The 17,401-nt window shown below is 41.8% G+C and overlaps 1 protein-coding gene across 3 annotated transcripts in view; it reads left to right on the top strand.

Moving 5' to 3' along the window:
* The window catches only part of LOC122563623 (phosphatase and actin regulator 4), a 182,795-nt gene that overhangs the window by 96,090 nt on the left and 69,304 nt on the right, over positions 1-17,401 (top strand). Inside the window, exon 1 of one of the 3 annotated variants that reach the window (XM_043717590.2) lies at positions 15,236-15,381. The exons of the other annotated variants lie outside the window; for them this stretch is intronic. Within the exon in view, the coding sequence (XP_043573525.1) occupies positions 15,336-15,381 (46 nt within the window). The 5' untranslated portion in view covers positions 15,236-15,335. Of the gene's footprint in view, positions 1-15,235; positions 15,382-17,401 lie in introns of those variants that run through there. 3 annotated transcript variants of the gene reach the window in all.

Genomic DNA, 17,401 nt, shown 5'->3' with positions numbered 1-17,401 from the left:
ATAAATTCCCAGACAATGTATTTTAACAGTGTGGTTAAGGAATAAATATTTGCAGAGCAACTGAACCTTTCCCTGCTCTGCTCAAAAGAAGGATGGTTTGGGCTCTTTTACATACTCCTGAAAGAACTGACGAGGCTTCAGTCTATCCTCTAATTTGGAATTAAATACTTTGGAAGTGTATTTGTATCATCAATAGCCATGGGGAGGTGCCGGAAAACTGAAGGTTGGCTAATGTGTCATAATTTAAGAAAAGTGGTAAGGAAAAGCAAGGGAACTGTAGACCAATGAGCCTGATGTCAGTGATGGATAAGTTGAAGGACGTTCTGAGGGACAGGATTTACATGTATTTGGAAAGGCAAAGACTGATTAAGGATCGTCAGCATAGCTTTGTGCATGGGAAATCATATTATTAACTTGGCTGAGGTTTTTAAAGAAATGACAAAGAAGATTCTTGAAGGCAGAGCAGTAGATGTTTATATAAACTTCAGCAAAGCGTTTGACAAGGTTCCGCATGGTAGACTGGTTAGCAAGGTTAGGACGCACAGAATCCAGGGGAGCTAGCCAATTGGATACAAAATTGGCTTGAGGTTGAAGACGAAGCATTGGAAGAAAGTTTTTCATAGATTTTGTAGAATCCTTACAGTGTGGAAACAGGCCATTTGGCCCAACAGGTCAACACTGACCCTCCGAAGAGTAACCCACCCAGACCCATTCCCCTACCGTATTATCCTACATTTATCCCTGACTAATGCAACTGACCTACACATCCCTGAACATTATAGGTAATTTAGCTTGGCCAGTTCACCTGGATTGTGGGAGGAAACCGTAGCACTGGAGGAGACACGGAGGGTTTGCAAACTCCACGCACAGTCGCCCAAGGCTGGAATCGAACCTGGCTCCCTGGTGCTGTGAGGCAGCAGGGCTAACCGTTGAACCACCGTGTCAGTTCTTATTTGGACTGAAGGCTTGTGACCACTGGAGTTCCACAAGGATCAGTGCTGAATCCACTGCTTTTCATCATTTATATAACTGATTTGGATGTGCATATAGGGGGTATGGTTTGTAAGTTTGCAGGTGACACCAAAATCAATGTAGTGGACAGTAATGGTGATTATCTCGGAGTACAACAGGACCATGATTGGGTGGACTGATGAGCTGAAGAGTTGCAGATGGAATTTAATTTAGATAAACGTGAGTTGTTGCATTTTGGTAAGGCAAATCGAGGCAGGACGTACACAGTTAATGGTATGGCCCTGGGGAGTGTTGCTGGGGTGAAGTGCATAGTTCCTTGAAAGTGGAGTCGCAGGTAGACAGGGTAGTGAAGAAGGCAAATGGGTACGCTTGCCTTTATTTGTCACAATATTCAGTTTAAGAGTTGGCACATCATATTGCGGCTGTACAGGACATTGTTGAGGCCACTTTTGGAATACTGGGTTCAATTCTGGTTTCCCTGCTATAGGAATGATGTTAAACTTGAAAGAGTTTAGAAAAGATTTACAAGGATGTTCCTGGTTTGGAGGGTTTGAACTATAGGGAGAGACTGAATAGGCTGGGACATATTTCCTGGGAACATCGGAGACTGAGGGGTAACCTTAGAGTTTTATAAAATCTTGAGGGGTGTTAATAAGGTAAATAGCCAAGGTCTTTATTCCCAGGGTATGGGTGTCCAAAGCTAGAGGGTGTAAGTTTAAGGTGAGAGGGGAAAGATTTCAAAAGGACCTGAGGGATGATTTTTTTCATGCAGTGGTGCACGTATGGAACGAGGTGTCAGGTGATGGTGGAAGCAGGAATAATTATAACACTTAAAAGGCATCTAGATGGGTAAATGAATAGGAATGTTTAGAGAGCCAAAATCTGGCCAATGGGACTAGATCACTTTTGGATATCCGGTCGGCATGGATTAATTGGACTGAATGTCTGTTTTAATGATGTATGACTGTATAACTCGATTATAGACAGATTTTTATGCACGTGCTAATTAGGCTGTATATAATGGTGAATAGGGATAAAAAGGTCAGACTTAAGATCATTGTCCATTGAGATCTACCATAAAGGATGAGGATGCATCAGCTGAGAAGTGAATTGGGCAAAAGGGTCCTCTAGCTGAAAAATTGTTCTAAAATTTGAAGTTTTAATACATTGCAGAAGCTGTATAAATGTTAGTTGTTTATTGTGCTTCATTGTATGTTGCAATGACCACCAAGAACACTAAGGGGTAGGTTTTACTGAAAGTCTTGAAGGAGGAAAGTGAGGTAGGAATGTGCTCATGAGACATAATTCTGGTTTTGCCATTGATTGTGGAAGGAAACCAGAAGACCTGGAGGAAACCCATGCAGACACAGAATGTGCAAACTCTGCACACAATCGCCTGAGGCTGGAATCGAACCTGGCTCCCTGGTGCTGTGAGGACTACGCCCTGTCAAAATCCCATTAGCCCATCATTCTTCCTCAACTGCCACTTCAACGGCAACAACTTGTATTTATGTATAGCATTTTAAGATTGACTGACTATTTTTGGAGTATTGATTTTATTTCATATTTTGGAAGAGTTCCATTCAGCCTTCAGTCTTTAAATGAAAAGTGAACCTATTTGTTCAACTACTCCCAAGCTGGGAAATCTCACTTTGTGGAATAATTGCTTATTTATATGGTGCATGTATATGGTATAATATTCCAAAATGATTCATGGGAACAATATCAAACAAAGTTTGGTACTCAGTTACTTGAGATGTTGGTACAAATGGTTGAGTACTTGTTCAAGGGAGGAAGGTTTTAAGCAGCATCTTAGAGGATAGAGCAATGAAAATGTTTAACAAATGAATTCCAAAGTTTTGGGACTCAACAGTGGGATTCAGTGTAAAAGGTCAGAGTTAAAATTGAGCATGTATTAGGCGGGCGCAGTTTGAGAGTCGTAGCCATTTGGGTAAAAACAAATAAGGAAATTATAAAAGGTTAACTGGTCATTTATTCCTTTGCTATTTGTGGCATTTTGCTGTGTCTGACTTGGATATCTGAATTTGAAATGGCTTCTAGTGAATGAAGTACTTGGCAGATTTCTTAAGGAATGGGAAAAACTATCTTCAAACCTTCTTTTACTGTGATTATTTTTAATTTGTTTGAGATTAATTGAACTGTAAATATTTTGACTTATATCTTACACATTTAAGCTTTATCCTTCAAGGATGCAGTTGTGTTGACCTTGATTGTGTGCCAGGCTTATCAGTGTTCTGCAAATAAACACACTCTTCAGTGTTCATTAACTCTTTAATGCCCATATCCTCACTCAGACTGTTCGCATCCATTACCCTGTGCTTGCTGACCTGTATTCTGGCAAGCCCCACTGTGCTCAGATTTTGTCATCTTGCCCTTCTCCATCTTTCATTGCTTCACCATTGGCAGCTGTACCTTCATCCATCTGAGCTGTAAGCCCTGGAATTCTTTCTGTAATCCTTGTCACCTCTACTACTTTGTCCTCCTTTTAAGGTATCTCTTAAAACCTGCTTTGTCTAATCTGAGTAATGCCATCTCATGTAGCTCAGTGTCAATTTCTTTGTCAATGTTGCTGTAAACTGTCTGAAACAATTTCTGATGCTAAATGTGGTACACAAATGCACATTATTGTCGATTTTGTTTCGAGCTTTAACTTTGTTTCATTCCTTGTTGAAAAACATAGTAACCCGGAGGCTAGATAAGTAGGGAGGATGTTCCTGTGCTGTTGAGTTGCCTGCAGATGGTGCATTTTGTCTTCTGATAGGTCTTTTTATTTCACTAAAAGTACTTTAAACAAATTCTGTTGAACTACAGGAAACTGGTGAGTTCATGAATCACTGAATTGTTACATGTCAGAGGGAAACCATTCGGCCTATTGTCTGCACTGGCTTGCTGAGTTTTAACTTTGCCAATCTCTTGTCTTCCCCTAAGCTTACACCTTGAATAATTGTTTAAATCAAAATAATGCAGCCTTGAATGCCTCAATTGAACCTGTCTCCACAATACTTACAGTGCATTTGAAAACAAAAGCAAGATATGAGGACTGGAAATCTGAAATAAAAACAGAAAATGGTGGAGAAACGCAGGCCTGATGGCATATCTGGAGAAACAAACAGTTAACGTTTTAACTCTGATATACTCTTCAGAACTTGTAAAGTCATTCTGTGCTGTACCTACTGGCTGAGAAAATGTTTTCTTCTCATTTCGCATTTGCTTTATTTCGTAATACCCCTTATGACTGTACTCTCTAGATCTGTTTGAGCCAAAACAGTTTCTCACTGTCACTTTGTGCAGGCCCCTCGTAGTTTTGAAAACTTCCATCATGTCTCCATGTAGCCTTCTCTCCAAAGAAAGAAAAAGGATTCTGTGTAATCCAGGTTGGAGGAGGGGAAAAATTTCTGGCTGTAAGAGCTGCTCCTATTTTTTTTTTAGGTATTTTAGGTGCTGGATGTGATTTCCTCAAATTCCAGGAGCAGCAATTACTGTTTTGTATGCTGTTGCATTGTTTTGGAACTTTGGAAAAAAAAGTCAAAACAACAGCAGTTTTAAAAGGGAGAACAGCAGACAAAGGAAGCACATGGTGAGGACAGTGCAGGAGAGAGAGAGAACCTGCAGTTATTGCCTTTGCTGTTTTTGAATTCATGTGTCGCTGGACATCGGAGTGCATCTGGGAAAATTAACAAACAGTGAATTTCACAACTAATCTCGGAGGAACCAGTTTGGGCGAAGTTTACAACACAGAATCAGATAAGTTAATTGTTGTTTTAAGTCTGTCCAAGAGAAAGGCTGTATTAGTAAGTACATTGGGTTCTTTCTTGATTGTGTTTTTGGAGAAAAGTCTCTTGATTAGACTTAAAATATAAGCCACAGCTATTAATTGAACCTGGGGCAGTGTTTTGTAGAGGAATAAGACGGTGTTATTTTCTGGGTCTGTAGATTGTGAAGGAGCAAAAATGGCCTTTGCAGTGATATGTACTTCTTGTCAGATGTGGGAGTTTAAAGAAAGTTTAAGGGGTACAGTGGATTATATCTGCCATAAATGCTGTTGGATGCGAATCTTATCAGACCGAGTGGATCGGTTGGAGAGACAGATAGAAGCGATGAGAAATTTGCAACAGCAACAGTATGTGATGGATGGCAGTTATAGGAAGGGGGGAAAGTCTCAGATACAGTCACATAGATGGGTTAACTCCAGGAAGGGTAAGAGAGGTAGGCACAGAGGGCAGGAGTCGTTTGTGTATACACCCATTTCAAACAGATATGCTATTTGGAAAATGTAGGGGGTGATGGATTCTCAGGGGAACGTAGCACGAACAGACAAATTTCTGGTATTGAGACTGGCTCTAATGCAATGAGGGGTACGTTGGCTTCAAAGAGATCAATCGTGTTAGGGGATTCTGTAGTCCGAGGTACAGATAGACATTTCTGTGGCCAGCAGAGAAAAAGCAGAATGGTGTGTTGTATCCCTGGTGCCAGCATCAAGGATGTCTCAGGGTGCAGAATGTTCTCACGGGGGAGAGGGATCAGCAAGAAGTCATTGTCCACATTGGAACCAATGATATAGGAAGTGAAAAGGTTGAGATTCTGAAGGGAGAGTTAGGCAGAAATTTAAAAAGGAGGTCCTCAATAGTAGTAATATCTGGATTACTCCCAGTACTACAAGCTAGTGAGGGCAGGAGTAGGAGGATAGAGCAGATGAATGCATGGTTGAGGAACTGGTGTATGGGAGAAGGATTCACATTTTTGGATCATTGGAATCTCTTTTGGGGTAGAAGTGACCTGTACAAGAAGGGACGGATTGCACCTAAATTGGAAGGGGACTAATATACTGGTAGGGAAATTGGCTAGAACTGCTTCGGAGGATTTAAACTAGTAAGGTGGGGGAGTGGGACCCAGGGAGATAGTGAGGAAAGTGATCAATCTGAGACTGGTACAATTGAGAACAGAAGTGAGTCAAACAGTCAGGGCAGGCAGCGACAAGGTAGGACAAATAAATTAAACTGCATTTAGTTCAATGCAAGGGGCCTAACAGGGAAGGCAGATGAAGTCAGGGTATGGTTAAGAACATGGGACTGGGATATCATAGCAATTACAGAAACATGGCTCAGGGATGGGCAGGACTGGTAGCTTAATATTCCAGGATACAAATGCTACAGGAAGGATAGAAAGGGAGGCAAGAGAGGAGGGGGAGTGGCATTTTTGATAAGGGATAGCATTATAGCTGTGCTGAGGGAGGATATTCCCGGAAATACATCCAGGGAAGTTATTTGTGTGGAACTGAGAAATAAGAAAGGGATGATCACCTTATTGGGATTGTATTATAGAGCCCCCTAATAGTCAGAGGGAAATTGAGAAACAAACTTGTAAGGAGATCTCAGCTATCTCTAAGAATAATAGGGTAGTTATGGTAGGGGATTTAAACTTTGCAAACATCAACTGGGACTGCCGTAGGGTTAGAGGTTTAGATGGAGAGGAATTTCGTAAGTGTGTACAAGACAATTTTCTGATTCAGTATGTGGATGTACCTACTAGAGAAGGTGCAAAACTTGACCTATTCTTGGGAAATAAGGCAGGGCAGGTGACTGAGGTGTCAGTGGGGGAGCACTTTGGGGCCAGTGACCATAATTCTATTCGTTTTAAAATAGTGATGGAAAAGGATAGACCAAATCTAAAAGTTGAAGTTCTAAATTGGAGAAAGGCCAATTTTGACGGTATTAGGCAAGAACTTTCAAAAGCTGATTGGAGATAGATGTTTGCAGGTAAAGGAATGGCTGGAAAATGGGGAGCCTTCAGAAATGAGATAACAAGAATCCAGAGAAAGTATATTCCTGTCAGGGTGAAAGGGAAGGCTGGTAGGTATAGGGAATGCTGGATGACTAAAGAAATTGAGGGTTTGGTTAAGAAAAAGAAGGAAGCATATGTCAGGTATTGACAGGATAGATCGAGTGAATCCTTAGAGTATAAAGGAAGTAGGAGTATACTTAAGAGGGAAATGAGGAGGGTAAAAAGGGAACATGAGATAGCTTTGGCAAATAGAATCAAGGAGAATCCAAAGAGTTTTTACAAATATATTAAGGACAAAAGGGTAACTAGGGAGAGAATAGGGCCCCTCAAAGATCAGCAAGGCGGCCTTTGTGTGGAGCCACAGAAAATGGGGGAGATACTAAATGAATATTTTGCATCCGTATTTACTGTGGAAAAGGATATGGAAGATATAGACTGCAGGGAAATAGATGGTGACATCTTGGAAAATGTCCAGATTACAGAGGAGGAAGTGCTGGATGTCTTGAAACGGTTAGAGGTGGATAAATCCCCAGGACCTGATCAGGTGTACCCGAGAACTCTGTGGGAAGCTAGAGAAGTGATTGCTGGCCCTCTCGATGATACAAATATCTCAGCAATAGTCACAGATGAGGTACCGGAAGACTGGAGATTGGCAAATGTGGTGCCACTGTTTAAGAAGGGTGGTAAAGACCAGCCAGGCAACTATAGACCAGTGAGCCTGACCTCCGTGGTGGGCAAGTCGTTGGAGGGAATCCTGAGCGACAGGATGTATATGTATTTGGAAAGGCAAGGACTGATTCGGGATAGTCAACATGGCTTTGTGCGTGGAAAATCATGTCTCACAAACTTGATTGAGTTTTTTGAAGAAGTAGCAAAGGAGATTGAGGGCAGAGCAGTAGATGTGAGATATACGGACTTCTGTAAGGCGTTCGACAAGGTTTCCCATGGGAGACTGATTAGCAAGGTTAGATCTCATGGAATACAGGGAGAACTAGCCATTTGGACACAGAACTGGCTCAAAGGTAGAAGACAGTGGGTGCTGGTGGAGGGTTGTTTTTCAGACTGGAGGCCTGTGACCAGTGGGGTGCCACAAGGATCGGTGCTGGGTCCTCTATTTTTTGTCATTTACATAAATGATTTGGATGCGAGCATAAGAGGTACAGTTAGTAAGTTTGCAGATGACACCAAAATTGGAGGTGTAGTGGACAGCAAAGAGGGTTACCTCAGATTACAACAGGATCTTGACCAGATGGGCCAATGGACTGAGAAGTGGCAGATGGAGTTTAATTCACATAAATGCAAGGTGCTGCATTTTGGGAAAGCAAATCTTAGCAGGACTTATACACTTAATGGTAAGGTCCAAGGGAGTGTTGCTGAACAAAGAGACCTTGGAGTGCAGGTTCATAGCTCCTTGAAAGTGGAGTCGCAGGAAAATAGGATAGTGAAGAAGGCGTTTGGTATGTTTTCCTTCATTGGTCAGAGTATTGAGTAAAAGAGTTGGGAGGTCATGTTGCGGCTGTACAGGACATTGTTTAGGTCACTGTTGGAATATTGCGTGCAATTCTGGTCTCCTTCCTATCGGAAAGATGTTGTGCAACTTGAAAGCGTTCAGAAAAGATTTACAAGGATGTTGCCAGGGTTGGAGGATTTGAGCTATAGGGAGAGGCTGAATAGGCTGGGGCTGATTCCTTGGAACGTCGGAGGCTGAGGGGTGACCTTATAGAGGTTGACAAAATTGAGGGGTATTGATAGGGTAAATAGGTAAAGTCTTTTCCCTGGGATCGGGAAGTCCAAAACTAGAGGGCATAGGTTTAGGGTGAGAGGGGAAAGATATAAAAGAGACCTGAGGGGCAACCTTTTCACGCAGAGGATGGTTTGTGTATGGAATGAGCTGCCAGAGGATGTGGTGGAGGCTGGTACAATTGCAACATTTAAGAGGCATTTGGATGGGTATATGAATAGGAAGGGTTTGGAGGGATATGGAACGGCTTCTGGCAGGTGGGACTAGATTGGGTTGGAATATCTGGTTGGCATGGACAGATTGGACCGAAGGATCTGTTTCCATGCTGTACATCTCTCTGACTCTATGACTCTAAAACAGTCTTCACTTCTCCAGTCTTATTCCTGGGACCATAGCAGTAGCGATAACTTCATGCAACTGAAGTACGGACACTTGCCACTTGCACTGTCTCCAGTTACCATAGATGGACAGCCAATCAGACCTCTGCCTCCTACCACTTGCTTTATCATTCACTGCCCATAATACATAGAGTCATAGAGATGTACAGCATGGAAACAGACCCTTCGCTCCAATCCGTCCATGCCGACCAGATATCCCAACCCAATCTAGTCCCACCTGCCAGCACCCGGCCCATATCCCTCCAAACCCTTCCTATTCATATACCCGTCCAAATGCCTCTTAAATGTTGCAATTGTACCAGCCTCCACCACATCCTCTGGCAGCTCATTCCATACACGTACCACCCTCTGTGTGAAAAAGTTGCCTCTTAGGTCTCTTTTATATCTTTCCCCTCTCGCCCTAAACCTATGCCCTCCAGTTCTGGACTCCCCGACCCCAGGGAAAAGACTTAGTTTATTTATCCTATCCATGCCCCTCATAATTTTGTCAACCTCTATAAGGTCACCCCTCAGCCTCCGACACTCCAGGGAAAACAGCTCCAGCCTATTCAGACTCTCCCTATAGCTCAGATCCTCCAACCCTGGCAACATCCTTGTAAATCTTCTCTGAACCCTTTCAAGTTTCACAACATCTTTCCGATAGTAAGGAGACCCAGAATTGCAAGCAATATTCCAACAGTGGCCTAACCAATGTCCTGTACAGCCGCAACATGACCTCCCAACTCCTGTACTCAATACTCTGACCAATAAAGGAAAGCATACCAAACGCCGCCTTCACTATCCTATCTACCTGTGACTCCACTTTCAAGGAGCTATGAACCTGCACTCCAAGGTCTCTTTGTTCAGCAACACTCCCTTGGACCTTACCATTAAGTGTATAAGTCCTGCTAAGATTTGCTTTCCCAAAATGCAGCACCTTGCATTTATGTGAATTAAACTCCATCTGCCACTTCTCAGCCCATTGGCCCATCTGGTCAAGATCCTGTTGTAATCTGAGGTAACCCTCTTCGTTGTCCACTACACCTCCAATTTTGGTGTCACCTGCAAACTTACTAACTGTACCTCTTATGCTCACATCCAAATCATTTATGTGAATGACAAAAAGTAGACGGCCCGGCACCAATCCTTGTGGCATTCCACTGGTCACAGGCCTCCAGTCTGAAAAAACAACCCTCCACCACCAACCTCTGTCTTCCACCTTTGAGACAATTCTGTGTCCAAATGGCTAGTTCTCCCTGTATTCCATGAGATCTAACCTTGCTAATCAGTCTCCCATGGGAAACCTTGTCGAACGCCGTACTGAAGTCCATATAGATCACATCTACTGCTCTGCCCTCATCAATCTTCTTTGTTACTTCATCAAAAAACTCAATCAAGTTTGTGAGACATGATTTTCCACGCACAAAGCCATGTTGTCTATCCTGAATCAGTCCTTGCCTTTCCGAATACATGTACATCCTGTCCCTCAGGATTCCCTCAAACAACTTGCCCCCCACGGAGGTCAGGCTCACTGGTCTATAGTTGCCTGGCTTGTCTTTACCACCCTTCTTAAACAGTGGCACCACATTTGCCAATCTCCAGTCTTCCGGCACTTCACCTGTGACTATCGATGATAGAAATATCTCAGTAAGAGGCCCAGCAATCACTTCTCTAGCTTCCCACAGAGTTCTCGGGTACACCTGATCAGGTCCTGGGGATTTATCCACCTCTAACCGTTTCAAGACATCCAGCACTTCCTCCTCTGTAATCTGGACATTTTGCAAGATGTCACCATCTATTTCCCTGCAGTCTATATCTTCCATATCCTTTTCCACAGTAAATACGGATGCAAAATATTCATTTAGTATCTCCCCCATTTTCTGTGGCTCCACACAAAGGCCGCCTTGCTGATCTTTGAGGGGCCCTATACTCTCCCTAGTTACCCTTTGTCCTTAATATATTTGTAAAAATCCTTTGGAGTCTCCTTAATTCTGTTTGCCAAAGCTATTCATTTGCCTCAAAACAAAAACGCCTCTTCTAAACCTTAGGGAATCATAGAAGTTGCTGCTACCGTTTCAAACTGTTTTTCTTGTGCATTTTTTTTTAAAATTCAATCTTAATGCCTCATTTCTGACTATCATGGAAACTGCTTCAGACATCCTTGATTAAAGGATGCAAGCATATTAAAGGACATGGGAATATGAAAGCTTTTAAGTTGTCGTACTCTATTCAAAAGCAACAAAGCTTTCAAGTCTCAGTGCTAAATAATTGAGATGAGCAGATTAAATGGTCTAGCAAGCGACTGAGTTGTATCAATCACTACAACGTCTTAACAAAGCAACTTGTTTCGCGTGGACTCCAGGAGTGCAAGAAGATAGTTCACCATCGCCTTCTCAAGGGTAACCAGGGACAGACAACAAATGCTGGCCAGCCAGCAACCCCGCGTCCCACAAAAGAATAAAAATCTAAGTGACCTTTACCTGTTCCTAACAATTCCTGCTGGCTTTTAACTGATCAGATCTTTTTTAAATACACATTTGAGCTCAAGAATGCTGAGACCAATTCTGTCTGATGCTTTGCTTTAAGCTGCCAGTCTGGCTGCAATCAGTTGCATTGTTAGGATTGTGTAGGGTCTGTGCCTCATTAGTTGTGGTAGCTCATAAACTTTATTCGCCAAAGCAGGATTTGTTTCACGTAGAAAGTTTAATGATAGCTCTGGCTGAACTCACAATTTTGTGGATTTTAGCAGAACTATAATGTGGGTGGCACGGTGGCACAGTGGTTAGCATTGCTGCCTCACAGCGCCAGAGAACCGGGTTCAATTCCCGACTCAGGCGACTGACTGTGTGGAGTTTGCACATTCTCCCCGTGTCTGCGTGGGTTTCCTCCGGGTGCTCCGGTTTCCTCCCACAGTCCAAAGATGTGCAGGTCAGGTGAATTGGCCATCATAAATTGCCCTAGTGTTAGGTTAAAGGGGTAAGTGTAGGGGTATGGGTGGGTTGCGCTTCGGCGGGTCGGTGTGGACTTGTTGGGCCGAAGGGCCTGTTTCCACACTGTAAGTAATCTAATATATAATTGCTTCTGTAAGTATGCATCACTTAATATAGTTTATTTTTTTAAAAAAAGTCTTAAGGTACTTAACAAAAGTCATAACAGACACTGAGCCACAGATGACTAGAACTAGAATAATGAGTGAGGTTTACAGAGCATCTTAAAAAAGGGGACAGAAATTAAGAGGTGATTTCTGAAACTTGAAGGCACAACTGTCAGTGTTGGATGGTAAATGTTGGAGGTGTCCAGAAGGCATCAACTGGAGAGCAGCACAAAGTTCTAAAATGTTTGTAGGGGCAAGAGGGAGTCTATGGATAGAGAAAGAGGTGAGGACATCAAAAGAATTTGAAAATAAGGATGAGGCCTTTAAAATTAAAGCATTGTCGTAATGGGAGTTAATGGAATTCAGGGCTGATGATCAAGTTACAATCCACAGTGCTTTGGATGCACACCAGTATCTAATGCGGGAAAGGTGGACATGAACACATGGCATTATTATGTCCAGAAGCAGTAAAAGTATGGACAAGGGTTTCAGCTACAGATGAGTTGAGGCAGGACCAGAGTTGAACAATGTTATGAAGATGGAGGTAAGTAGTCTTGAGAATTAAGGGGAGATGTTGGAATCTCGTCTCTCGTTTAAACATTGTCAAACTGTTTCAATTAGGATACTTGTTGTAGATGGAGGGATAGGAAATGGAATTTGTAGTGAGCATCAAATCTTCCCTAGTATTTGATTGGATAAATAGGAATTTCCTCCAATCATGAATATTGCAGTAAAAAAAAGTTGGAACGGGATAGATCCCAGAGGATGAAGATATAGAATTTCGGTTTTGGGATGGTATTATTCAAAGTTATAATGTCAGCAAAAAGTAGATTGGTGTCAAAGATAGAACTTTTGAAGGTAACGTTTCGAGAGTGAAAGAAGTCATTAAATTCTCTGGCTGTCATGCAATAGATAACAGAACCAAGCTCGGGAGTGTGACCCAGCTGAATGATTGAAAAATATGAGAGGATCAACTCTGTTAAAGACACTAAATTGGTTTAAAACGATGGGGTCAGTTATCAGAGCGATAAAGGATTTCATTCATAATCAAGAATTGGGAAACATGATTTGTTGGGATTCAAACATTGATTTTTGGAAGAGGTGAGTATGGTTTTGAGAAATGACAATGCATTGACAGAATAGGCTTTGGAGAGGAAAGCCAGGAAGGTTAACATTGGGTGATGGCATTGCAAGGAGAGATTTTTTGCAGGCAAAGAGGCAAGTGTGACAAAAGCAGACTTGAACAGTGACAGTTCCTGAAGAGAGGAGGATGCTAACAATATTAATTTACATCGGGCCCAGGAATGCAAATTGTATGATTAGCTGTCTGGTTGGAATAGGATTAAGCAAGCAAGTTAATGGGTCTCCTGGACAAGATGAGAATATTGCAGGAAATTAAGTGAAACCTAGATAAAGACCTAAGCTCTAACAAATTACAGTAGTGAGCTCTCTGGTTCTTCACACATCCTGCACCATTCAGTAAATCATGACTATCTTTTTGTGTTTTGAATTAACATTCCCATCAACCCAAATAACCACTGATTATTGTACATAAGGCAATCAATCTACCTCCACCTTAAAAATATTCAATAAGTGGACCTCTACCACCACCTGAAACCTTCTCAAGTCACACAACACTGAGCCTCTCTCCTAAAAGAGTCACTTAATTCTGGATTGATCCACAAGAAATAATCTTTCCACATCTACTTTGTCAAGACTATTATCTCACTTCTCAATCAAGTCACCCCTCTTCTGCATTCTAGTGGACACAAGGCCAAGCTGCTTAATATTTGCTCAGAAGTGAACCTCATTCCATGTATTAATCTGGTAAACCTTCCTGAACTACCTCCAGCATACTTACATGCCTACTTAAATAAGGAGACCAAAACCATGTGTGCAGTGTTTGAGATGCAGTCTCACCAATGCCCTTTATAATTGAGCCTTAACATTCTTGCTTTTAAGTTTTATTCCTCTTGTCAGGACAGCATTCCCTTGCCCTTCTGAATCACTTGCTGAATCTACAGACTAACTAGAGGCAAGGGCAGTGGAGAACATTTGAAAAAGATGGTCCCACAGAGCTTAGGAAATGAGGGAAGCAGGTGACCATTTTAGGTAGAGAGCAAGACAAGGAATTGATCATATATTGATCATGGTGTTAATGTTGGAATAGTAAGGTCATGTAAGACAAGATTGAGGTGATTGCTGTGAATGTGGGTGGAAGAGTTTGTTTATAGAGGGAGAGAGCAAAATGGATTGATAGAGGCTGAATTCTACCGAATCATGTTTCCCTGGATCTCCAGCCTCTCCAAGGATGATTTTTGTTGAGAAACCTGGAGTGATATTTGGATCTGAACAAGCATTTTACATGAGAGGAGGAACAATGTAAGATGTTCAAAGATGAAGTTTACAACTGAAATAAGATTTAAAGATAAGGCCATACCACTGGCAGTTTGAACAGGGTAAGTCGTGGAAAAAATAGCCAGTCTAGTAAGCTCCACTCAAGGAACAGGTGTCATCACTCCTTCACCAGGATTCTGTCAAAGCCTTAATGTCAATGTGAGCATTCACAATGAATTCGTAGGTGACACTTTATTTTTAAGTGAACAATAATACAGAAGCATCGTTTGGTAGGGAGTGGTGATGGTTAATGCACTGACTGGGTCATTGGGTAGATCCTGGGATTGATTAGAAGGATGGGAAGAAGGTGAGTAAGATTATCTCCTGGTGGGCAGGGAGGAAATGTGACTTGCTGCTCATTTTGCTGTGGGACGTGCCAGGGGATTCTTTCAAAGGATACCAGTTTTAGACTGGGAAGGAAGCTGTGGGATTATTTGAGAGGGACTCAACCTGAGGGGGTGGGTAGGAAAGATCTTGAGTTGAATATGTTGCTTCTTTGTATACTCATCACAACTGCTTTGTCAGAAAAGCCAGAGAAATGCTGTTTCAGTTCATGTCAGTCTTCAGCCAAGGTCTAAATGCTTGTATTTCCGCTGCTCTGTTCTGTCCTGGTCACGCCTATATGTTGTTCATGTTAATTCCATTGTTTTCAAGCGTTCCTGTTTTCTTTTAAAAAAAACTTCAAAGTGAATTTTAAATACTGCCAGTTATTTTGACGTTGGCTGTAATATTGCTTTAAATCATAAACACACTGTCTCCTCCTCTAACGCTCTATCCTTATTTGTGATTTAGTGATGCATTAGAGAGACATTTCCTCCTCCTCCTCCGATACGTAATTTAACAGTGAGTCAGGGCTACACCCACCACAGTTTCACTTAAGCTTGAACGACAGCTGACTTAACACAACCAAAGATACCCAGCTGACCAGTGGATTACTATCTCAGTTGTTTACATGTTTTGTACATCGTGTATTTCAAAAGTGGAATCTCTGCATGAAAGTAAGTTTCTTTAATTTCAATGACTGATCTGTGTCAGCTAGGTTTGAGCCATCTCAATACTTTCCTTTATGTCAACCTTTTATACGGCATATCTATCAGCCACTCTTGTTCAAGCTCAGTCTGTTTTGCAGACAGCAGATTTTTGTGGTAGCTTACAAACTTTTTGAAGAACTTGAAGTATTTAAATGATTTTTGTCTGGGTTGGGGTCACTCTAATTTCCTGGTTATTCTCTATATCTTCTGGATCAATTTGTCATTTTGGCTGTTGTCATTTCAATTGTTATGCAGTTTCTTCTGTATCATTTGAAATTGTGTAAGGCCTTGAAATATTCTTGGTGTGATTATTTTAATTATAGCATATGATTGTAAATGGACTGTAAATTCATAATACAGCAGCTATGTTCCTCCTTCATTGCTCTTTAATTAAACTCCACACGGGTAAAGGGAGTGTTAGAGACCCAATGTCATGTAGTATAAATATTGTATTTTGGGTCTCAAATTGCAAACTCTGAGCTTTGCTTTACCTTATCTCTTTGCCATCCTCCAACTCCAGCCTTTTGTGTATCACTGATTTTCTTAGCTACATCACAGTTGAAGTTGAAGGTACCTATTCCTGTGTCTTAAGCTCTGGCATTCTCTATCCAAACTCCTCCACCTTTAAACCTTTCCTTATTCCTTGAAGCCTATCTCTTTGACCAACCTTTTGGTCTACTGCTCTCGCTACTGTACGTGAACCTGTCAACGTTTAGCTGATAATATTCCTGACTGCTGGATATTTTGACAAATTAAAGACATCATGTAAATATAAGTTGCATTGGATTGCTTTTTAAAGAGTCTTGTGGATTTAAAGCAGCATCAGGCAGCAGAGCTTTTTCAGGCAACGTAACTTCAATGACAAAATCAGCATTCTCAATGAGTTCTTTTGTTAAGTGACGTCCGTGCTATTTTTATAGTGGTTAGTTTATTCCACCTCCCTGCTCTAGTCAGTCTGTGTTGTGAATGCATGGGTAGGTGGATTAATGTTGTGAAGCTTCCGCTGGTAATGAACTTTCCCTCCCATTTCATCATTTTTCTGTAACCTTTCTCAATCTGGGTAAGGCACTCAAAGCTAGTGAGTAATTGGAATTCTTTACCCCAGATTAGAGCTGTGAATGCTGTTCATTGAATGTATTCAATATATTGAAAACATTGAATATATTTATGGCTGAGATGGGCAGATTTTTTGTTTATCAGGGAATTGAGAGATTGGGGGTGTGGACAAGAAAGTAGAATTGAAAGCCATATTGAATGAGCTTGCTGGGTCCTATGGTCTTCTCCTGCATTTACTTCTCACGTTCTTACCCAAGTTTTAAGAAAATGCTCACCATTGCAAATTTTCTTTGGAATTTGGCAAGGTGAGTTAGTCCTTTTCGTAACAGGCCTGCTCATTAGCAGGTGTCCAAATGTGTCTCAGCAGGGCAAGATTATTTTTTTGTTCCAGTCCTTCTAATTTTTTTTCCCATCAGCTAGTTCTTTGAGAAATCTCTGCAATACAGCTTCCTGTCCATCTGATTAGGTGTAAACCTGGAGCAAAAGTGAGTGGTTACAAAATGCTTCATTAAGGAAGATCAAAGCTCACTTAGAGTCACAAACTCATGGAGATATACAGCACGGAAACAGACCCTTCTGTCTAACTAGTCCATGATGTCCAGTTATTGCAACCTAATCTAGTCCCATTTGCCAGCGCTTGGCCCATATCCCTCTAAACCCTTCCTATTCATATAGCCGTCCAGATGCCTTTTAAATGTTGCAACTGTACCAGCCTCCTCCACTTCCTCTGGCAGCTCACTCCATACACGCACCACCCTCTGCATGAAAACGTTGCTCCTTAGGTCCCTTTTGCATCTTTCCCATCTCATCCTAAACCTATGCCCTCTAGTTCTGGACTCTCCCACCCCAGGGTAAAGACTTTTGTCTATTTATCCTATCCATGCCCCTCATGATTTTATAAACCTCTATAAAGTCACCCCCTCGGCCTTCG

This window comes from Chiloscyllium plagiosum, unplaced genomic scaffold (assembly GCF_037043375.1).
Source record: "Chiloscyllium plagiosum isolate Xiang-an unplaced genomic scaffold, Cpla_swu_hap1 HiC_scaffold_30, whole genome shotgun sequence".
Lineage (NCBI taxonomy): Eukaryota > Metazoa > Chordata > Chondrichthyes > Orectolobiformes > Hemiscylliidae > Chiloscyllium > Chiloscyllium plagiosum.
The sequence above is the reverse complement of the archived record's forward strand: the minus strand, read 5'-3'. Positions and strand labels throughout refer to the sequence as shown.